The following is a 23,723-nucleotide window of genomic DNA, read 5'->3' as shown; positions in this document are numbered from 1 at the left end:
CAGTTCAACCCAGTTCAGCCCAGCACCGTACAAACCAACAGCCCGACAAAGACGAGCCCGTCACTCACATAGAGAAGAGATAAGGGAAGGGTTCGGTAAACCTTTGTTGTTGAATTAATGACATCATCTGAATTCATTCCAAGGAGTGCAATCCCTTAATGACATCATCTGTATTCATAAAGAGGAGTGCGCTTCCTTAATGACCTCATCTGAATTCATAAGGAGGAGGGTGCTCCCTTAATGACATCATCTGAATTCATAAAGAGGAGTGCGCTCCCTTAATGACATCATCTGAATTCATAGAGTGCCCCCCCTTAATGACATCAACTGAATTAATCCCAAGGAGTGCGCTCCTTTAATGACATCATCTGAATTCATTAAGAGGAGTGCGCTTCCTTAATGACCTAAACTGAATTCATCACCAGGAGTGCGCTCCCTTAATGACATCATTTGAACTCATTCCAAGGAGTGCAATCCCTTAATGACATCATCTGAATTCATCACAAGGAGTGCGCTCCTTAAGGGCATTCTGAATTTATAAAGAGGAGTGCACTTCTTCAATGACATCATCTAAATTCATTATAACGAGTGAGCCCCCTTAATGACATCAGCTGAATTAATCCCAAGGAGTGCACTCCCTTAATGACATCATCTGAATTCATTAAGAGGAGTGTGCTTCCTTAATTACCTCAACTGAATTCATCACCAGGAGTGCGCTCCCTTAATGACATCATTTGAACTCATTCCAAGGAGTGCAATCCCTTAATGACATCACCTGAATTCATCACAAGGAGTGCGCTCCCTTAAGGGCATTCTGAATTCATAAAGAGGAGTGCGCTTCTTCAATGACATAATCAAAATTCATTACAACGAGTGAGCCCCTTTAATGACATCAGCTGAATTAATCCCAAGGAGTGCGCTCCCTTAATGACATTATCTGAATTCATTAAGAGGAGTGCGCTTCCTTAATGACCTCAACTGAATTCATCCCCAGGAGTGCGCTCCCTTAATGACATCATTTGAACAAGGAGTGCAATCCCTTAATGAAATCATCTGAATTCATCACAAGGAGTGCGCTCCCTTAAGGGCATTCTGAATTCATAAAGAGGACAGCGCTTCTTCAATGACATAATCTGAATTCATTACAACGAGTGCGCCGCCTTAATGACATCAGCTGAATTTAACCCAAGGAGTGCGCTCCCTTAATGACATCATCTGAATTCATAAAGAGGAATGTGCCCCATTAATGACATCATCTGAATTCACTCCGACGAGTTCTCTCTTGTCAAAGACCTAAAGGAAAGGGGGAGGGTTGTGGGCAGACCTTTGTTGTTGTACACGTCCAGGTAATTAGGGGCAGAGAAGATAGTGATCAGTGAGGGGAAGCCCGTGGTCTGGCTCTTGCGGTACATGCGATACCTGGAAGAAGAAGCAGTGGTTAGCTCGTTATCCTGTTAGCCTGGAGGAAGCTACGCATGATACCATGTGTGAGGGAGAGAAGCTTACCCGGCATCTTGTGCTTCATGGGCTCGTATCACCGACAACAAGTTGTTGTTTACCAAGAAGTCACACACTGCCGCATAACTGTGATAGAGAGACAGAGAGTAAGAGGCAAAGAGAGAGAGAGACAGAAACAGAGAGACAGAGCCAGAGACAGAGAAACTCGTTACAGATACAGATCAAAGCCAACCATTGACCTCATAATGTGAACTTCTGGCTGGCATGCGATGGAAAAAGGTCCACATCACCATGGTTTTCTTTAACCCGTAAAACCAAATGCCAACCTCAGAAAGATCTAGTCTCTGGTGTCCCACTGGCTTATCTCTAACTGGTTACAGTGGGCCACATGTTGTCATATCACATAAGTGTACCATCAATTGAATACATTAATACAGACCTTTGTTACAGCGGCAATACGATACAAGAGGAAAAACCAATCAAATATCAATAAGTCACGTGAAAACAAAGACACAGAAATGAAGTAGCAGAAAGAGGGACGGAGAGGGGAGGAGGGGTAGACATTAAATGTACAATCATGGAAATAATGTGACGTGCCCAATGGACACATCATCTTTCCCTCTGGCTGGAGGTTTAACGGGCCTGCTACAGAGAGACTATTACAGAGAGGCTATAACAGAGGCTGCTACAGAGAGACTATTACAGAGAAGCTATAACAGAGGCTGCAACAGGGACACTATTACAGAGGCTAATACAGAGAGGCTGATACAGAGAGGCTGATACAGAGAGACTACTACAGAGGCTGCTACAGAGAGACTACTACAGAGGCTGCTACAGAGAGACTACTACAGAGGCTGCTACAGAGAGACTACTACAGAGGCTGCTACAGAGAGACTACTACAGAGGCTGCTACAGAGACTATTACAGAGGGACTATTACAGAGGCTGCTACAGAGAGACTATTACAGAGAAGCTACAGAGAGACTATTACAGAGACTGCTACAGAGAGACTATTACAGAGACTGCTACAGAGAGACTATTACAGAGACTGCTACAGAGACTATTACAGAGACTGCTACAGAGAGACTATTACAGAGGCTGCTACAGAGAGACTATTACAGAGGCTGCTACAGAGAGACTATTACAGAGACTGCTACAGAGAGACTATTACAGAGACTGCTACAGAGAGACTATTACAGAGACTGCTACAGCGAGACTATTACAGAGACTGCTACACAGAGAGACTATTACAGAGACTGCTGCAGAGAGACTATTACAGAGGCTGCTACAGAGAGACTATTACAGAGACTGCTACAGCGAGACTATTACAGAGACTGCTTCAGAGAGACTATTACAGAGGCTGCTACAGAGGGACTATTACAGAGACTGCTACAGAGAGACTATTACAGAGGCTGCTACAGAGAGACTATTACAGAGACTGCTACAGAGAGACTATTACAGAGACTGCTACAGAGGCCGCTAGGGGGCCCGGGCGGTGGTGAGGAGAAAGGGGTGTGTTTGGGGTAATTGTTCCGTCCTAACCCACACTCCTCCCTGGAGAGAGGGAGGAGGTTGGGAGACGTTAGCGGACCATCTGTGTTTAATTAGATCAACACCAGAGCAAGATGCCCTTTCCTGGGGTTCAGCGCTGTCATGGAGACGCTGGGAAGGAGGGGTGTGGTCGTACAACACTTTGGTACAAGAAGTGAACGCACAACCCTGCGTCCCTCCTGCTGTTAGCCTCAAGGAGGAGGAGAGGGCTGGGAAGAAGAAGAAGAAGAAGAAGAAGAAGAAGAAGAAGAAGAAGAAGAAGAAGAAGCAGGAGGAGGAGGAGGAGGAGGAGGGAAGGAGTAGGTACCTGAAGAGGAGGAGGAGGAGAAGGAGGGAAGTGGTAGGTACCTGAAGAGGAGGAGGAGGAGGAGGAGGAGGAGGAGGAGGAGGAGGAGGGAAGGGGTAGGTACCTGAAGAGGAGGAACATGAGGAGGAGAAGGAGGGAAGGGGTAGGTACCTGAAGAGGAGGAGGAGGAGGAGAAGAAGGAGGGAAGGGGTAGGTACCTGAAGAAGTAAGAGCAGCCCCTGACAGAGTTGTGGTTAAAGTGCTCCGAGGTCTTCTCGCTGCCGTAGTCCTCCCCGGGGTCGGCCCAGATGAGGTCACACATGGGGCCGAAGGCGGGCGGCTCCTTGAATCGGTCTAACTGTGGAGACACACAGGACTAGGTTCATGCAGAGCAAGCTTACCGAGTACAGCAGGCACCCTTACAACACGGAGCCACTCATAGTGTCTTATAGAGGCAGGGATTCATCTCAACACTAGGGGTTTGACCGCAATTCATGAACCAAAATGTAATCGTTAATGTCCATTTTATTTTAGATTTGATACGTATTAGGCAGGTTTCCAAGGCTTTGTCCCAATCGTCTTATAATAGTCCAGAAATACACTTCGCTATACTAATATAAGTGCTTTTTGATTCAAAAAGCACTTATATTAAACAAAATATAAGCCTATATCGTCCACATGAAACTAGCTCAGGATGTAGAGCGGGTTGGCTGGTAACCCCAAGGTTGCTAGTTCGATCCCCGGCTCCTCCTAGCGCGAGTTTGTTGCTCCCTGAGCAGGACACCTGACTGCTCCCGACGAGACGGCTGTCGCTTTGCGAGGTTGACACCGCCGTCGGTGTGTGAATGTGTGCATGAATGTTAGGCCACAGTGTAAAGCGCTTTGAGTGGCCACTGGTTAGAAAAGCGCTCTATAAATGCAGTTCATTGAGGGAGGTCCCCCCCTTCACTGTAAAGCGCTTTGGGGACTTCAAAAGCGCTGCATCAATTCAATGATTGTTATTATTATTACAGAAACCTCAGTCTTTCTTTACAGTCCCACCGATGGTAAGTGTGGCCCCTCCCAGGTCACGGTGTGTGGGGGGGGCCGGGGCCCCCGTACCTTTCTGATGTCGTCCAGGCAGTTGATCTCCGGGGAGAGGCCCCCGTGGACGCAGAGGAACTGCTGGTTGAGGAGCGCGGCGAGCGGGAGGCAGTCGAAGGCCTCCATGCAGGCGTCGTACACACGCTCAGAGTACTTGATTTTACCTGCGACACACACACACACACACACACACACACACAGATTAGGGGGAGGGTTAACAGAACAAGAGGAGAGGTTACACATGGATTAGGTACTCCTCTCATCCCTGAGACTTGGTTGTAACTCGAGGTTGAATCGAGTCGGAATAAAATCCAAAACATAAATCAATTAAAGCTATGAATGAGAGTATTTGAATGGACAACGTATGTATGTACTAGCAATATAAAACGCAGTGCAGTATGAAACTAACCGACAGCAAAGCGATCATTCAGCCAACACTTCACAATTCTATGCAACGGTCACATGCATGTTGTTGGGTAACATGTCACTAATGAGCATAATTAGCATCTTTAATAAGCAGGTAGGAGTGACGGCATCTTGCACAGGAAGGTTAAATTGCAGACACTGGGGATCGACCCCAGAACCTTTCAGCTTTGCATCAAACACCCTGATCACTAGACTATCTTTTGCAAGGTTTCAGCCTTTTCTCAGATCTCACAGGTGCGTGGTATCAGGGCTCGACTCATCGGTCTGAAATCAAATCTGTTTTTAAAGGAAATTCTCGTTCCAAGGTCTCTCTCTGCGTGAATGCAATAACAACGTTTAATATCTGGACGTCTCCTCAAGGCTAATGAATCCAATATCGGAAAGTATTTACTGACAGACTGAAGAGAAAACCGTCAGGGAATGCTAATGCAATCCTGGTTTGTTTATTAGGGACCAGATATTAAATATTTTCATTATATTCAATCAGACAAGAACTTTGCCAGTAGAAATTCCTTTAAAAAAGAAGAAGAAAGTTTATATATATATATATATATATATTTGAGAAAAACAGCCTTGAATTGAACCAAAAAGACAAACTAAGTTCAGCTGGGACTAGAGACATAAATGAGACCATGACAGGGCCATCTCAGGTGTGATATTCTTCCCTGTTAAACAAACCAATACATGTTGAATCTTCCCATCTTTCCTCCTCTCTAACATTAACGTTTACATCCATGAGGCTCCCCGTGTTGACTGCAGCCTGGCCCGCGGAGTGATTAGCAAAGTGGTTTGTTTTTGGACACAACTAGTGACAACTCACCACGTGCCACAATCCACTTAGCATAGTGTCACAGCCCGATTATGGGAGCCGGAAGGAACTCCTTATAAGGAGTGGTGGGCGGGCCCTTCGAACGAAAGGTCAGAAAGATGCTAGTGTTTTAAGTTTCCCCCAGGTGTGCCCAACAGCCAATGGGAATGTTAGCAGTGGCTCGGGTAAGGACTATGGACTCCAAACCAACCAAATACCGATACAGAGAACCCGAGGTTCTTTTAAACGCCGTTTTGGACGGCTTCAAACCAATACATTACATCGTATGACAGGTGACCCCCTGCCACCGAAGTAAGCCAATCAGAAGCAGCCATTTTAAAAGGCATTAGGAATCCAGTAGGCGTGGTTATGAATTACATGTCTTCCATTCAATATGCTCCACAAAACAAACTTGTGGGCCAGACTGGACGGCGCCAACAGGATATATTTGTGCAGTTCAAATTAATAATATTTCCCCCGGAATCGGAATATCTACGTCATCACTGCCACACAGTAAATAAACGCTGAAGTCAGAGCAGGAAAGACTGTCCTCAATCTAGTCTTTTCATGCCCCATATGTCAAACGATGGCTCTACTTAATGCAAAGAGCTTTTTATCTACCCCAATTAGTCTAATTACATGCTAATGAAAGCCCTTATTATAACCTAATTAGAGTTAAATACACCCCGAACAGGAACACACACCCCCAAACCCACCAGCCCAAAAACCATTGAATTGGCGCATTCAAGTGACGGCAATCTATTCACATCTGTCAGCGTCGTAGCTCCCAAATGTCTTTCTGGATCTCTCAGGTTTGCATACTAATGCACTCACACCTGCATGCAAACAAAAACACGCATAAATCATCTCTCTCACACTCTGGCTGTGTGTGTGTGTGTGTGTGTGTGTGTGTGTGTGGACAGAGCACTTTACTGGTAGTGACGAGCGTTGCGGTGAGTTCAGCACTCCTAACCTCTTCACTTAGCTTTAGCCAGAGAGAGCCAACCAATCACACGCTGGTGCTGCTAAACCACCTCATCTCAAGGCTGTTCTTTAGCTGGATAGCATGAAAACCTGGCAGTCTCCCCTCAACTCTTGATGTAGGATTCAGGCTAACAGCTTTAGGAGTTCAGCTAGCTGACGTGTCCTAGCATTGAACCCACAACTCGTTAGTGTTAAGTATTTGACTAAGGAGCAGGTCGGGGTTCAATGCCTACAGGCAGACCTCTGAGAGGGGGGATGGAGGTCAGTACTAAGCCTCACAAGAGAGAGAGGACAGCCTGGCTGCTTTGCTGCCCTGAAACAACGGAAGTACGCTTAAAACCAGACTGATAAGTCGTGGTGGGGGAGTCTTAGGGCTGCTCGATTAAGGGAAAAATCATAATCACGGTTATTTTGGTCAATATTGAAATCACGATTATTCAAACGATTATTTTTGAGTTTGGAAACATGTTGCATTTATCCAGCATGTCTCTCCCAAAACAAACGTAACTAAGAGCTTTGAAATTTTGCCTTAAAAAAATACACAGAATGGTCAAAAAGAAAATGTTCCAATCTAAAATTATAGACAGATATGTATCCAGCTTTTCTGCCCTTTCTATAAAACATAAAATATATATATATTTTTAAAAAAATATATATATATTTTTACAAATCGATTATGTTAATGTTGTGATCGTTTGACGCTGAAATCAAAACCGCGATCAAAACTCGATTAAATCGCCCAGCCCTAGTGAGTCCGCTCAAGCGCCTTGACCAAGGGACCACAGCCCCCCCCCCCGGGCCTGGTGGAGACCTCCAGCAGCACAGCGGACACAGAGCACCCCCAAGGCTGCCGCGGTCGAGCCGCCTCTCCCTGGCCGGGGGCCTTTGAGCAGAGGGTCGGGGGGGTACTTACATTCCTGCTTGAAGGTGAAGTACTCTGTGAGGTGGCGGCACTCGTGGTTCCCACGCAGCAGGAACAGCGTGTTGGGGTGGTTGATCTTCAGGGACCAGAGGTAGAGCACGCACTGGAGGGAGAGAACATCACCATGTTAACATCACATGTTAACATCACATCAGAGACCAGAGGTAGAGCACGCACTGGGGGGGGGGGGGGGAACATCACCATGTTAACATCACATGTTAACATCACATCAGAGACCAGAGGTAGAGCACGCACTGGGGGGGGGGGGGGAACATCACCATGTTAACATCACATGTTAACATCACATCAGAGACCAGAGGTAGAGCACGCACTGGGGGGGGGGGGGGGAGAGAACATCACCATGTTAACATCACATGTTAACATCACATCAGAGACCAGAGGTAGAGCACGCACTGGGGGAGGGGGGAACATCACCATGTTAACATCAGATCAACAGAGACCAGAGCATACACTGGTTAAACTAACGTCACACGTTAACATCACACGTTAACATCACATCAGTTCAACAGAGACCAGTGGTAGAGCACACACTGGGGAGACCAACAAGAAACATCGTGCTCATCAAATGAAGGGCAACACGTCTTAAAGTAACGACCGGTGTAGGGAGTTACAAAGTGTTTTGATATGCATTAAGAACTGTTGACTTTATGCTTTGCGTGACATTATCTTTGAGATTAAGTCCTTTACGATACAAGACCCTATAATAAAAGAAAAATCCATCAAATAAATCATAGCTTATCCCTTCTTGGATAAGATACGGTGTACTTTATTCACACTTGATTCGGCAGTACTGTAGTAGTACAAGCTAAAAACGTGAATAAATGTACAGAGAAACTACATCCACGTACTCCATCATAGAGCGATGGAGCACAGGACAAAGTTCACCAGGACCAAACAGATCTTCACTCCCACCCACCCAACACATTATATAAAACGTCAGCGGCCTTTTGTCCAGCCAATATGATAATACCCCCCCCCCCCTCACTTCCAATCAGAACCAATACACCGCCGGAGACGCTTTGAAGAGCAAACCGGAGCGCCGTCCAGGATGGCGTCGGTCACGAGGACGGCCGTTTGAAAGCCAGCGATACATTTACAATCCAAATGAGCTGGGGGGCTTCAGATACTGCAGCTCGTCAGCCCCCTCCTCTCCTCCCCCCTCCTCCTCCTCATCATCCTCCTCTCCTCCTCCCCCTCCTCATCCTCCTCTCCTCCTCCCCCTCCTCCTCCTCATCCTCCTCATCCCCCTCTACTCTTCTCCTCCCCCTCCACTCCTCTGCTCCTCCTCCTCCCCCTCCTCCTCAACTCCTCTCCTCCTCCCCCCTCCTCCTCTCCTATGCTCCTCCCCCTCCCCCTCTACTCTTCTCCTCCACCTCTACTCTTCTCCTCCTCCTCCACCTCTACTCTTCTCCTCCTCCTCCCCCTCCTCCTCTCCTCTACTCTACTCTTCTCCTCCCCCTCTTCCTCCTCATCCTCCTCTCCTCCTCCCCCCTCCTCCTCCCCTATGCTCCTCCGCCTCTACTCTGCTCCTCCTCATCCTCCTCTACTCTCCACCCCTCTTCCTCCCCTCCTCCCTTCTCTACTCTGCTCCTCCTCCTCCCCCCCCCCTCCTCCTCCTCTCCACCTCCTCCTTCCCCTCCTCCTCCTCCTCCTCCTCTCCACCTCCTCCTCCCCTACATTAACATGCGAGCTCCACAGCCTGCCATTAAGTCTTGACAACGGGATGCCAAGGTAACCGAGGCGGCGGCGGAGCAGGTGTGGGCTTGTGTAAGATAACAGACAAAGAAGAGCGAGAGCGCGCGTGTGTTTATATGTGTCTGTGTGTGTCTATCCACATCGCCGCCGTTAAATGAGAGGAGGCTAGGGTTTGAAGGAGTCTCTCTCTCTCTCTCTCTCTCTCTCTCATCCTCTCTCTCCCTCACTCTCCCTCCCTCCCTCTCTCCCACTCATATTGCCAGTAGCGTGGGCGTTAGACAATAAGCAAATGGCCTTGGAGCTACGTGCGGCAGAGGCAGCAGCAACGCTGGCTGGCTCTTCGCTGAAAGCCACCCAGCCCGACAGCGTGTAAAGCCCAGTAACGGCCCCTCAAGCTGGGGCCCGGAGTGAGCGAGACATCCCCGGCAGACGAGGGTGGGTGGGAGGAACGGAGCGCGCCTCCCACACTGGGAGGGAACGTCTCACATGTTGCGTGTGTATTCTGGAAGCCCCTACAAATTTCTGGCGCCACCAAAAAGGTAACACGCCACCTTAAAAAACAAGTGTGAGTCAATCTTTACGTTACCAAGGCAACCTCACCTCCGCCGGCATCCATTTTTTCCTACAACGGCCCTTTGTGCTTCCGAGGTCTGAGTCACACCGGGAAGGGGCTTCCTCTGGAAAATCTTGCTTCTTATGCCCCCCCCCCCCCCCCCCTCTAATCCCGCACACCCACCCCCGTCCCTTCTCCTCTTAAACACGACCAAAAGAAGGTGCGCTCCTAACATCTGCCCGGGGGGTCCTCCGGTGGGTACTGCTTCTGTCTCGCTGGACCTGGTCCTGGACCTGGACCTGGTCCTGGACCAGGTCCTGGTCCTGGACCTGGACCTGGACCTGGTCCTGGACCTGGTCCTGGTCCTGGTCCTGGACCAGGTCCTGGTCCTGGACCAGGTCCTGGACCTGGTCCAGGACCAGGACCAGGACCAGGACCAGGTCCAGCGAGACAGAGAGACAGGACCTGGACCTGGTCCTGGTCCTGGTCCTGGTCCTGGACCTGGACCAGGTCCTTGACCTGGGTCTGCCGTGCCCCCTACCCTGCAGCCGCCAGCCACCCCCCACCCAACCAGGGCTGGCGTGGGCGGCACGTATGTGGGTGCTTGGTGACCCAGCCTCCCCCATGACCTTTCGCTCTCACCTGCTTTTTATCCCTGACATTTGAGCCACCTCCGCAAACCCAGCCATGCCCAGCGGACATCACAAGCCCACCCCACCCCCCCCCCCCTCCGACCCACCCCCACGCACGGCCCCGCCAGGCGTGCGGAGCGATGCGCAACGACACGAGCGCTGTGTAGCCTGGCATCACCCACCGTGCACTCTGCCTGCACCGGTGGGAGACACACTAACCCAAACACTGCGCCATCAGGCTCTGGCTGGGATTTCTGTTCAGGAGATGAAATGAAGGGAGAGTCGTCGTAACATTGTGTATCGTTCGGAATACCGCTTATTTTCCTTCCCATGGTGTGTGTTAATGCAGAATAATCATCACACTGCTTCTTTTCTGTCACATGAATTCAATTATTGCAGATTATTCACAATACCGCTTCTTTTCTGTCAAATGATGTGTATTAATGTAGATTATTCATAATACTGAATGCTTCTTTTCTATCACATAATTTGCATTAATGCATAATATTCAGAATACTGCTTATTCTCTGTCACACAATGTTTATTAATGCATCATATTCATAATGCTGCTTCTTTTCTGGCGCATGATGTGTATTAATGTAGATTATTCATAATACTGAATGCTTCTTATCTATCACATGATTTGCATTAGTGCATCATAATCATAATGCTGCTTCTTTTCTGTCACATGATGTGTATTAATGCAGAATATTCATAACACTACTTATTTTCTATAAAATATTGTATATTAATGCATCATATTATAATAATATAATGTCTCTCCACGGAGCGAACACCCGTTAGTTCAGCCAGTGGCTGCACACTGCGATCTCTCTCCGTGTTTGACAGCTTCTCATCGAGCTGCAGCTGTTGTAGCAGACCGACGTGTGTATCACTAACGCTGCGCTGTCTCCACCTCAGAACGCCCGTCGTCTGCTGAGGTAATGGGGTCTGAACCCCAACACACATGATTCTGATCAGAACGGCTTAGAGCATCAAAGGGCAGCACTGAGCTCAGCACTTTAGTTTGGAGAGCTAGGCGATGGGGTGACGCAATGTTTCCTTAATACTGCTTGGTTTGGGACCAGGAGGAGATGCTAGTTTGAAGTTTCTCAAGATTTATTGATGCATTTTTTGTGATTTATTATAGAGAGAGAGAGAGAGAGGAAGGTATGGGTGATAGAGGGAGGCCATGCAGCAAATTAGTCCTGAACGGCAGGAATCGAACCCGGGTCGCTGCGTTCAGGATTGTGTCTATATGGAACGCGCTTTAACCCGGTTCAGAAAGTGTGTTGGGGGGGGGGGGGGGGAACCCAATTACCCCTGTGTACCAGAAACTCTCGGAGCTGGGCTACATTCTGTGAATGTGGAATGCCTTCCACTTAGCCCTAGTTTATGAAAACTTTCACTTCTGAAGTCCTCACCGCTGCCATTGATGAGATAATAATGCCATGACCCAGATTGACATGTACGCCTGAGGCCGGGGCCGAGACAGACGGTGACGGCGCATCAGGATGGCAGCCCATATCCTCCTTTGTCCGAACGCTGCAGAACAAAGTGAGCGAACATCCCCCTCCGAGCCGGCTCCATTTATACCCCATCGGTCAATCACGATGGACAGGTCTAATTCCAAGGACAAAACGGCCGCGTTTAAGACGCCGTTCACACACAGGGGCACCGGGAAACGTCCTGCGTTTGGGGGAATAATCAGCGGGTGGTATGAACGAATAATCGATTATTCGATGTGTGCCGACATTCACAAAGGCAGCCATGGATCATCGGCAAGAAATCATTTAATATCTTAAACGCAAAAAAACAACCAAGCTGCCAAGTAGTTCCAGTCAAATTGTCTGTTGTGAAAAATGCATTAAACTGTACTCAGAAAGCCCGGTTATATGCTATAGACCCTAAAGTATCTGTGGTATAAAGGCTGTGATGATTTACAATTTATAAATATGTACACTATATGTTGAATAATAGACCGTCGCGAATCCCATTGAAATGAATGGCGTGGTGATTCGGTCTTCAAAACGAGAGCTGGTAAATTGTGAAAAAATAATTAAACTGTAATTAGACAATGCGGTTACATGCTATAGACCCTAGAGTATCTGTTGTATAAAGACTGGGTAGAATTTCGAATTATAAATATGTACAATGCATAACGTTAGCTCTCTGGCTCATAGCTGAGCGGACTAGAATACCTCCCGTTCCCAAGTCGTAGCTAAGGTCCGTCCTATTTACTGGAGGAGTCAACGACGTTTCCGTTGCATAAGAACCTCACGGGAAGGTAATGATAGAGTACTAAAGTGTGCCGTCACGTTTCCATAGCAACTGTTTTCGGTTCTACACAAACCAAATTAACAAGGTGAAATCCTATGCCACACAAACGTTTTATAGAAAATGAACGATTTTTTTACAAATTGATTTGCGAGTTGATGTAAGTAATAATGAGAATAGATTGTCTTCATATAAAAAAAATAAAACTAAAGTAACGTCCACTTTTCTTTTTAATACCCCAGGGGAATACATGAAAGCCTCGACATGTTTCGATTGGTAGTGATTTTCATCCCTGAAATTGATTAATTTTCATTTTGAAAGAAACAACACATGGCAGCAATGGAAAACGCCATCCCTCGTCGGTTGTCTAGAACTGAAAATCCAGTTGCCAGGACAACGTGACATTTTCACTTTAGTACTCTTTTGTTCCAGGTATTAGTCAAACCCTCAGGCGTTACCAGGGAAACAAAGTTATGGCTTGTGAAAAACTTTATATTTGAATGGGGAAAAATGTTACCAGTCCAAATGTAAAAAATCGATTTTGACCCTGGGGAACGAATAATCGAAAAACAAATATTCTGACCCGTCCCTAATATAGAGCAACTGGAAGTTTGCTAGTTCGATCCCACCGGCTCCTCCTAGCGAGTGTCGAGGTGTCCCTGAGCAAGACACCTCACCCTGACTGCTCCTGACGAGCTGACTGTCGCCTTGTGTGGTTGACACCGCCGTCGGTGTGAATGTGTGCAAGAATGGGTGAATATAATAGTGTTGGCCCCTCTGCTCTGCCACAAAGCTCGCCGTCTCTGCCGTCTGCAGACAGTGAGACCCAAGAGGTTACCTCACGACTTTAGAATAAATGGTAAATGGACCGCATTTATACGGCTCTTTTCTAACCAGTGTTGACTGAAAGCGCTTTTAAAATATTGCCTTAACATTAACCCGTTCTTGCACACATTCACACACCGACGGCGGTGTCAGCCATGCAAGGCGTCAGCCAGGTCGTCAGGAGCAGTTAGGGTGAGGTGTCTCGCCCTGGGACACCTCGACATTCAGCTAGGAGGAGCCGGTGGGATCGAACTAGCAACCTTCCGGTTACCAGCTGGCCATAACACCCAGGGCTGCCGGGCTAGCCGTCCGCCCCAGCCGGAGCCATCCAGCGGCAGCTGTTAGCGTAGCGGCAGCGAGAGTCCTTACCTCAATACTGAAGTATCCCCGGTCCACGTAGTCTCCGAGGAAGAGATAGCGTGTGTTGCTGGGGGACCCGCCCACTTCAAAGAGCTTCATAAGGTCAAAGAACTGGCCGTGGACGTCGCCGCATACTGCAACGACAAGTCCAATGCACCGCGGTTAAAATAAACCTCCTCATCCCTATTGAAACCGATATGCAAACATCAGAGCCTTGCTGTGTACAGTTATATAAAGGACTAAATATAGGCTTTGCTGACATATGGCGAAATGTTAATGAAACTCTTCAAGACAAAAGATACTCAATTCTATTCATACACATATACACATACCACACAGGCCTTTACGGCTCAAAACTACAGCATCACATTTCATATAGCACTTCAATTATTCTGGACAAGAAATTGTTTTTCTGGAGAGGGAAGCCATAACAATCTCCCCAAAAGTGACATGTAGTTTTCTTGCAGCGTCTTCCTGGTTTGAATCAAAGCTATGGCTACAACGTGTCACGTGACCGAGGGAGCACAGATCTCTCCCTGGGGGAGAGCCTTCTGGACTAGGGCTGGGTATCGTGGCCAATTTCCTAAATTGATTCAATTTGGATTCATATGGTTCTGAATCGATTAATCACGATTCGTTTCGATTCTATCTGCTCTTGAATAATGAAAATGTCTCAATTGTGTTACAAAAAACAAATGTACTTTATTTCTTCTCTTCATCTTAAACAACAGGTTTTAAGTGCAAACTTGTAAATTGGACAGTTTAAACTTGAGCTGTAAACAAATCTGTCTCAAGTCTCAAAAGTGCAATTTTGAAATTAGAAAGGAATTGCAAGTGAAAGTGCACTTGAACTACAACATTCCATCACTGCAAATTGCATTAAGGCATTGTTTATTAAAGTGCAAAAGTAATAATAATGGTAACAAAACAATGCCCTATGAATCGATATTGCAAAATGTAAATGAAATCGACCCAAAATCGATTTCTTTTTACCCAGCCCTATCCTGGACACTTCCAAGGGGGCTCAAGTGGGACTTCAGAGGGCCCGTTCCCGTGGCCCCAGGGTGGGCCAGGGTTTCACGACCGGGGCTGTCTGCCTCTGTACCCTGTGGGTCGCTAGGGTACGGGTTTATGGCTGGTGTCGCGGCAGAGCTCAGCGAGTCCTGCCTTCATTACGTCTCCTGTTGGATCTGCGCAAGGGGGAATCTACTCCATCTGGTGAAGTATCGTTCTGTTAGAGAGGAGCAGGAGCTCTCTCCTCTCTTCACGCGCAGTGTGGCAGAGCTACATCTGCTGTTAGTTCACGTGTACATCATGGATGTTGCTTCTATGATCTAAATAAATGTGCTCATGTACAATATTTACTTTGTATCTTACAGGTAGACAGGATGATTGGAATAGAACCCCACAGCCTTCAGCTGGGAATGCAATACTCTAGCCTCTCCACTGATCAGATCCATTCGGATATTTATTTTGTATTCAACCTTTATTTAAAAAGGCAATCTCGAAGTTTCAAGTGTGCTTCTCTTTGGCAATAAGCAGTTATTTTTCCCAGAGATCTGAACATTGTCGCAGACGACAGCCAATCATTCATTATACTAAAAATAGAAGGGCGTTCATCAGTGGGAAATAGGCTCATTCCCTATTGAGTTACCTCATTCTAGATAGACCGTGAATAAACACACATTTATTCAATCAAAAACCTTTGAGATGTCTACTTTAATCAGGGAAAGGCCTTTCTGAAGGCTGCCTGGGCCAAGGCAGGCAGCAGCAGTCATCACCACCAAGGGTTTTTAGAGAGACTACAATCCAGTCTACTGTATCAAATACAACAGACAACAGGGGACTAACGTTTAAACCTCTAATCTCACTGCTGTTCATGAAGGGAAATGTGTCTCTTTTCTTCTTAACAGGGGACATGCCTAGAGTGGACCGCAGGCAGAACCTCAAGCCCCCTTCCCCTCTGTCGGCCCCAGCGTTCAAGTGTTTATAAGACTTGATTCAAACATGAAGACGTTGCACTGAATTGTTTATAAGTGCAGGTTTATTGGTGTTTATAGGTTGACTTCTTCTCATGTGTCCTACATCCTAATAAACACCTTTCAGAAATGTTTGTCACCTTTGTTTACGTGCACGTTTAAAAAACAACTCGGGACCCCGTCCATAACACTGGAGGTCCCAAGAGGCCCCAGGAGGCCCCAGTACGCCTCTAAAGTTCTGTTGAAGCGCACCTGTTATGGGTGCGTCCACCTCCAGCATGCACTTCTCCTGCCGCAGGATGTTGGCCCCGTCGTTGATGATCCGGAGGGCAGCGTCCTCCTCCACACGCCCCTCCTTCACCAGGTGGTTCCGCAGGATCTCCGGGTTGGGCTTCCCATCCTCAAACAACTCCTTGATGGTCAGCTTCTGCTGCGGTGGGTAGGGGACGGCTATACGGAGAGAGAGAGTGGAGAGAGAGTGGAGAGAGAGAGAGGGAGAGAGAGTGGAGATAGAGAGAGAGAGAGAGAGAGAGAGAGAGAGAGAGAGAGAGAGAGAGAGAGAGAGAGAGAGAGAGAGAGAGAGAGGAGAGAGAGAGGAGAGAGGAGAGAGAGAGAGGGAGGAGAGAGAGGAGAGAGAGAGAGAGGGAGGAGAGAGAGGGAAAGAGGGAGAGAGGAGAGAGAGGGAGAGAGGAGAGAGAGGGAGGAGAGAGAGAGAGGAGAGAGAGGGAGAGAGGAGAGAGAGGGAGGAGAGAGAGAGAGGGAGAGAGGAGAGAGGAGAGAGTGGAGAGAGAGAGGGAGAAAGGAGAAGAGAGAGGATAGAGAAAGAGGCGGGAGAGGAGAAGAGAAGAGAGAGAGATAGATAGAGAGCAGAGAGAGGAAAAGAGAGAGGATAGAGAAAGAGGCGGGAGAGGAGAGAGGACAGAGGGAGGTCAACGTAGCCCATTAGAATAACTACATTACTGTTCATTACGAGTCTTTCATTTGGATCCTGTCCCATCCACGTTTCCTGGCCTGCTGAGAGGTAGGCGTGATTGTATGGCGGTCTGCCGGCAGCGCGTATCACGTGCAATGGGATGAACCCCGAAATGCAGTTACATGGAAGGGACATGACATGCACATGCTTATAATCAAACAGCTAGTTATGGTTTTGTACGAGTTCATTTTCCCGTCCATTATTGGTTCTTGGGGGACTTTGCCTAACCCCAATCTCTGGAGGGCTATCGTCAAAACTTCTATGATGTCAAACATCACTATAACACACACCTCACTGTACACTGTACACCTCACTCCTCTAACGGCACGCCCAACACACGCCTCACTCCTCAAACTGTGTGTGTACACTACACCTCACTCCTCTAACGGCACGCCCAACACACCCCTCACTCTTCAAACGGTATTCCAACAGACTTCAGTCGCCCAAATTGCACTCCTACAAGCCACAGCACACCTCTCTATTTAAACCTGTTGCTACATCTGACACCTCACTCACCCAAGACAACTCCCTCCTCAAACTCACGCCTTTACCACACTCCACTCCTCAAAATGCACCCCACACACGGTAATAGTAGAGGTGTCTTCGGCTCAGCTCTGATGGCATTATGGACAGACAACAGGTCAACTCAGCCTGCATGCTCACAAACCAATATCATTTTATTTTTGCACAACGGTACTAGCTACTTCCTCTACATACTTAATAATTATTGGCGTTTCATCAATTCCTAATAAATTGATGACCTTTGGTCCTGTCTGGGAATGATTTGCCAGCTGATCAAATTTGCTAGCCTCAAATGAGCTCACACACAGCGTGACATTAAAAGACGGAGATTAACCGAGCAGAATTCAAATGAAGGATGAAAGAGCAGCTTTTCTTATAGTAAACCAATTTAGTTTCCTTTTTAGTTTCCTGGAGGGAATGGTGGAAAATCCACGTGCTGCCTAGAAAAACAAATAATTAATTAAAAATGAAGAGATAAAAAGTTGACAGACCAGACTGATGATAACACGTAGACAAGATTAAGAACACTACTGGGAAAACTGAGTTTAACTAACAGAACTTGACCTTAAATGAGTCAGTCAGCCTCTAGCGATGAACTCCGGTCCGTCCTTGGTCTGAAAAAGGGATGGCATCCTGCCTTTGTATCAACTCCCCATGATGGAGGAGGCTGTGCACATTCGAAAGTATGTAAGCATTCGATTTCCTAGACAAGCGTTCATCTGAAGGGCTCCGCACTCGGTGGTGTGTTGCTGGGGACCAGGGTGGGGCCGTGTGGAGGGGGAGGTTGTTTGGACAGAACAGTTCCTCAGAAAGCTGCAAGCAGCAACAAGGGAGGCCAGGCCGGCGGCCCGTTTAGGACAGGCACGTTTCAAACGGGCACGCCGGGGCTGGTTTACATAAACACACCCAAGTCTGGTCGCCTGGCGTGAACCCGGTGTGACTGTGCCGAGACGCGCGGAACCGGAGAACCGGTTCCACAGCTGCGTGTGTCTGCGGATCGAACAGCACTCAAGTGTGGCGACGCCGTCTCCATTTCAGGAGCTCCATCACTATGGATTCAAACACACCCCCACCCCCCCGAAGGGCCTGGTTTCACTAATGTTGGAATAAATTAAACCAAGTATAAACAATTATCATCCGTCGGTTTAAAAATAGACGGTGGTGTCAACCCATCTGAAAGGCGCCCAGACGGGACGACACAGAGATCAGTCATCGCAGGAGGGGGCCCTGACACGGACCGCGAGCAAGGAGAACGACGACAGAGGCAGCGTCTGTGATTCCCTGCAGGAAGTGTTACTACGCAGTACAGAACATCTGCATCGATACCTCTCACAGATCACTGAGGAGGAGGAGGAGGAGGAGGAGGACCAGGTCCTTCTCTTAAAGGACAGGGTTTCTTTGACGGCTCAGTCAGAAAACAGGAACGATGCGACCTCCTCGCAACCGATTAGCAGACACCACATTAACGCATCGCAGTGACGGGAGATGTGTGTTTATTAGGCCACAGCGCTGCACGCATCAAACGCTGCGCGGTGGTAAAAATACAGCTCTCCCACTCAGACATGGTTGCATCCTAAACCAGCACACAGCCGCCCCTAGAGAACGCCAGTCCCCGTGTTCGTTTGAAGCCACTCGCGTGACTGACATCTACTCGCGGGGCTTTCGATTGCTAGCAAATCTAGGCTAACCTGTGCCCTGAAAATGCCATTTAAAAAGGCTGCATCTCGAGCAGAGATCAGGGCCACTTGTCTGATAAGCAACACTTCAAGAGCCGAACAAGAGTAGAGGAGGAGAGTCGTGTTGCCGGGGAAGCTGTCAAACCCACACAGGCCAAGTGAGGAGCGTACAGTGTGTGAGAACCAGGCGCTAATGAGCTTTAGTGTAGGTGTGTTGCCAATCAGCAACAAGATGTCTGATTGCAGAGTAGCCTTACACGCTTCCGGTGCTTTGTCTCAGCAGTCAGAGCGGGAAGCTGCGAGCGTGTGGAGCAGAGATAAATAGGCGCAGTACCTCCGCATTCGGTTTACCTAGTATTGTGTGGAGGGTGCACTCGCTCACGGACGGCTTGGGCCGAGGCTGAAGAGTAAACAAACTATTTTGCTGTTTAGCCATTCAGCAGACGCCGCCATCTAAATCGACTTATCCAGAGAAATCAGACGCACGGCATTAGGGAGCCGCTCTGGCTAAGGGTGTCTAGTCTGACTGTGGACAGCGGCTGTCACACCAAGGGCCTCAGTCTCTACACCATCAGAACTAACCAGAACTCAGTGGCAGAGAAGAGCATTTCTGAACAAATTATGTCAGCAAAAAGCACAATAGGTTCTGGGGCCCCTGTTTTTGTTGTTTGGCCCCCATGAACCCTTCTTGATTGCAAGGCTACATAGAATGATTTGTAAAAGTTCCAATGAATATTGATAAGCGCAGAACGGTTCTATTGGCCAAGACGATATAGAATAATAAATCATCCTTCCTGGCTCACCCTCTGTGACGGTTTCATTGTTGAAGGTGGTGATAGAAGTCATACAGGTCTTAAATCTAGCTGCATAAAAAAGTAATAAATAGGATTGATTTCAACGACTGGCAGCCAAAATCAAAAGGCCTTTCATACTCGCACTGAAACAGTCTCTCGCAAAGTGCAGATGGGTGGTGAAACCTTTATCCTTCAGACATATTTATTTGAACCCAATATTCATGACTGTATATGAGTGTGTGTACTGTCAAGACGGCAGCACTACACACACACACACACACACACACACCACTCTTGTTCGAATGACACGGTGCTTGAAGGACGGACCTAGATTTGAAACCCCTCAGCTCTGTTCAAATCAAACCCTGGCGGTGAGCAGTGAGCGCACACACGCACACACACACACGCACACACACAGACAGGCACCCGCACCCGCACACACACACACAGACACGCACACGCACGCTCACACACACTCGCGGCGTAGGCGTGGCGAGGCTGGTGACGGCGGTGGGTTCGTTACAACACAACCTGCAGCTAGTTGGAGTGTCACGGGGTGGAGAGGGGAGTGCGGCTCCGAGCCGGCCACTTTATGATCAGAACAAGCTGTCATGCTTGCAGGAGGGGGGGTATAAATAAACTGTAAGTGCTCCCAGACCTATGAGACGCGGCCTCCAAGCTGACTGTAAGCTGAGGTACTGGCCTTAAGAACAGATTAGACAAAGCCCCTGTTAGCTTCAGCTTTCATCTTCACACACTATTTATGTAAAAACCTAGGGGCCTTAGGACTGCCTTGGACTGCCGCCGATGGGAGGAGAGATGGGGAGAACCTGGGAGAAGACATCCTCTCATGGCTTCGGCGTCCGTGGATACCGGTTTGCAGCTGCCGGACTCGTCGTGCTTACAGCCCGACCCATATTGGTAGAACATAAAAACAAGCTAACAAATTGCACCTGAATTTACCTGCCGATAATGCCCAAGGGAGTGTGTATGGGCTTACACACGCACACGCACACACACACACACACACACACACACACACACAGGCTAACCACTCTATCCACTCAGGGGAATGGACCTGTTTTAGAGTTGCGTTAAAAGACAGCATAAAACACAACATGCGACAGTTGCCTGGCACGGTCTCTCTGCACACCTACAGACATCAAGACTCCGTCAGCGATGGCTGTGGTGGCGGCGGCGGTGACACTGGTTATGTAAAACCACTCTGACGAAACTGCCTCCGCTCTCCTTTGCCAGCCAATCACAATGGATTCGGCACGTGGGTTGTTATAACCGCTTTAATAAGATACTGGGGGGGATGAGGCCGTGATACCCCATCACCAACAACATGGGCCTGGCGCCACAACAAACACGACGAAGGAGACAAAAGCGCGTCCACGCTCCGCCGCTCTGTGGCGGGCGGATGCTAATGTTTCAGATAATGATATGAGCGAGCGTCTAGAATCCATTTCCTATTGTGTCCAAACCCACACAATGGAGGGGATTGAATTACAAAGATGGGGCTGGTTGGCGCTGAATGAAGCGGGCTGACGCCAGATCAACCACGAGGTCCACTTCACAGTGTCCTCATTATCACCGGGTGATGCTGGCGACCCTGCCTCTCCCCCCCAACCCCTCCACCTCCTCCTCCCGGCCTAACGGGGCAGGCCGGGCCTGATTGGTCGTCTCCGTCTCGTGCGGGGCTGCAGACATTCCCCACTGGGTTCGGTCTGTTTATTTCTGGAGCTCCGTCGGGCCAGGATGTGTGTGTACACACACACACACACACACGGAGGCGTTCAAGTTCAATACACATCAACCGGCGACACACACCGCGGGCGCAAGCATGACAGGCTGGGTATGAACCGATGATGGCACCCTAAAAAACACTCACCGCCTGGGGATTTGATCTGCCTGTCGCTCTGCTATTTGTCGCTCTAGTTCATTGTGAGAAAGCGTTAGGGACAGCATCCGAGCTGGCCTGCTTAACTACCCACCCAGGGATACTGGGATATCTACTCCTGCATCCCAGTGCCTGCCACCCACCTCCTCTTCACCGCCACCACCTCGCTCTCAACTCCTTGTGTGTGACGTCACCGGGTTGATTCTTTCCACAATTAACTCACACCAAGCTCCCTGCGGGCCCACACTTTAGCATTCCTATCCCCTGGCACTGGTCTCTCTCTCTTTAGTCCTTTCTCCACCCTCCCTCCGGCTCGGACTGGCCCGCTGCGCTCGCAGTAATACCCTGCCCTTCCAGAGAGACGGGCCTGCGGGCGGGGGTTGGCCCGAGGTGACGCCGCTCCCCGGGGGTTCTTGGCTCGGCCGGGGGCGGCCCGCCCTGACAACACGTCCCGCTGGGCCATAACAAACCCCCGTGTGTGCGGGAATCTACCCTGCCCGGCTAATTACTACAACCGCTGCTGGCCTATCGGCAGCCTTGTTGGGGGACACAGAGAAGATCCGCACACAGTTGGCTTTGGCCAAATGTTAAAACTGCTTATTATTATTAATTATTATTATTATTAACCGGAAAGGGGTTTAAGGAAAAGGTATTTGAACTTGACTACGATCCCGAATATCGGGAACAAAGCGAAACATTTGGAATAACTAGAATCCATCATACAACACATTAGTGTTTTTATTTTCACCTTACAGATGTTGAAACTGCCGCACATGTAACTGGATGGGCTTCAGGACTCAATGCACAGTATTCAATAATCAATAACCAGCATTAACTGGACGCCCCCAGGTTGAGGAACACCCATAACCCCCTCATCATCTCCCCTTAGGATTTGACCACGCAATTAAAGCGCACGTCAAAAACGCCCAGTCAAACACAGAACACATTGTTCGAAACCCATGTCTAAAAAGCACGGGCATCAAACGCATGAGCCACAGGTGGTCTCCACAAAACTCGTAATTCGTGTGCATGAACACCCCCTCGGACGACGGCCGCACGCCACCCCTCCCGTGCACCCACCTTTGACGAGCCGCTCCGTGGTAGACTGCTTCTCAGGTTTATCCTTGTCCTTATCTTTCCCCGACATGACGCCTCGCTGCGGGCAATGGTTCCTAGTCCAGAAGGTGGGGGTCTCTGGTCTCAAGACGGATCCAGAACGTGGGAGGGAGGGGGGGGGGGGGGGGGGGGGGGGGCGCTAGTCTCAAAACAGAACCAGAACGTGGGGTTCTAGTCTCAAGACAGATCCAGAACGTGGGGGCGGGGGTCTAGTCTGCGGGGAGACGGGACCGGGGGAAGGGGGGCTCCGTTCTGACGGCGGGCCGACGGGGGGGGGGGGGGGGGGGGGCGTTGGTGAGGAGACTGATCCCTGAGGAGGTCTCGGAGGTCTCTGGGATCTCGGAGGTCTCTGGGGAGACTACAGCTCCGACACTTCGCCCTCCCGACCCTCAGCAGCAGCCTGGCAGACGGGTGCTATGCTACGGAGACACTGACAGCCCGTTAGCTTCTCGGCTCACGACAACGTGACTCCAGAAACCAAGGCACACAAATCAAATAAAAGGAGACGGATACAAAAAGGTCCAAAGTGTAGCCCGTCGCCCCGGGGTATTACAGCCCGTTAGCCGCCGCTAATCGGATTTCTCCGTTTCAGCTAGTTAGCCCGGTGGCTAGGTTAGCCTAGCATGCTAACACCACAGACCAGTGGTTAAAAACAGAGAGCTGTGATGAACTACGACCGCCTCACTGCCGCCCTTCCTCCTCATGTGAGCCCGACGATGGAGGGCTGGCGTGGTGACGATGATGATGATCAGGATGATGCTGCCGCTGGTCTTCCTCCTCGCCGCGAGCCCCCGGGATTAACGGGCTAATCTGACCGCGCACGCGCAGCCGGGGTTTCCTATAACATGGAGGCAGTGTTGCCAGATTGGGCAACCAGTTG

At 49.0% G+C, this 23,723-nt stretch overlaps 1 protein-coding gene across 2 annotated transcripts in view; it reads right to left on the bottom strand.

The window, feature by feature from the left end:
* The window catches only part of LOC307079384 (serine/threonine-protein phosphatase 2B catalytic subunit gamma isoform-like), a 34,789-nt gene extending 11,829 nt beyond the window's left edge, over positions 1-22,960 (bottom strand). For both annotated transcript variants that reach the window (XM_079741689.1, XM_079741690.1), the window contains exons 1-8: positions 22,808-22,960; positions 16,112-16,309; positions 13,890-14,014; positions 7,509-7,620; positions 4,396-4,541; positions 3,513-3,652; positions 1,507-1,584; positions 1,325-1,419 (exon numbers count right to left, since the gene is read on the bottom strand). In XM_079741689.1, the coding sequence (XP_079597815.1) occupies positions 1,325-1,419; positions 1,507-1,584; positions 3,513-3,652; positions 4,396-4,541; positions 7,509-7,620; positions 13,890-14,014; positions 16,112-16,309; positions 22,808-22,874 (961 nt within the window). In that variant the 5' untranslated portion in view covers positions 22,875-22,960. The remainder of the gene's footprint in view (positions 1-1,324; positions 1,420-1,506; positions 1,585-3,512; positions 3,653-4,395; positions 4,542-7,508; positions 7,621-13,889; positions 14,015-16,111; positions 16,310-22,807) is intronic.
* Positions 22,961-23,723: the final 763 nt, after the last annotated feature.

The sequence above is a fragment of the Pollachius pollachius genome (genome assembly GCF_949987615.1).
Source record: "Pollachius pollachius genome assembly, chromosome: 1".
In the NCBI taxonomy this organism is placed as follows: Eukaryota; Metazoa; Chordata; class Actinopteri; order Gadiformes; family Gadidae; genus Pollachius; species Pollachius pollachius.
The sequence above is the reverse complement of the archived record's forward strand: the minus strand, read 5'-3'. Positions and strand labels throughout refer to the sequence as shown.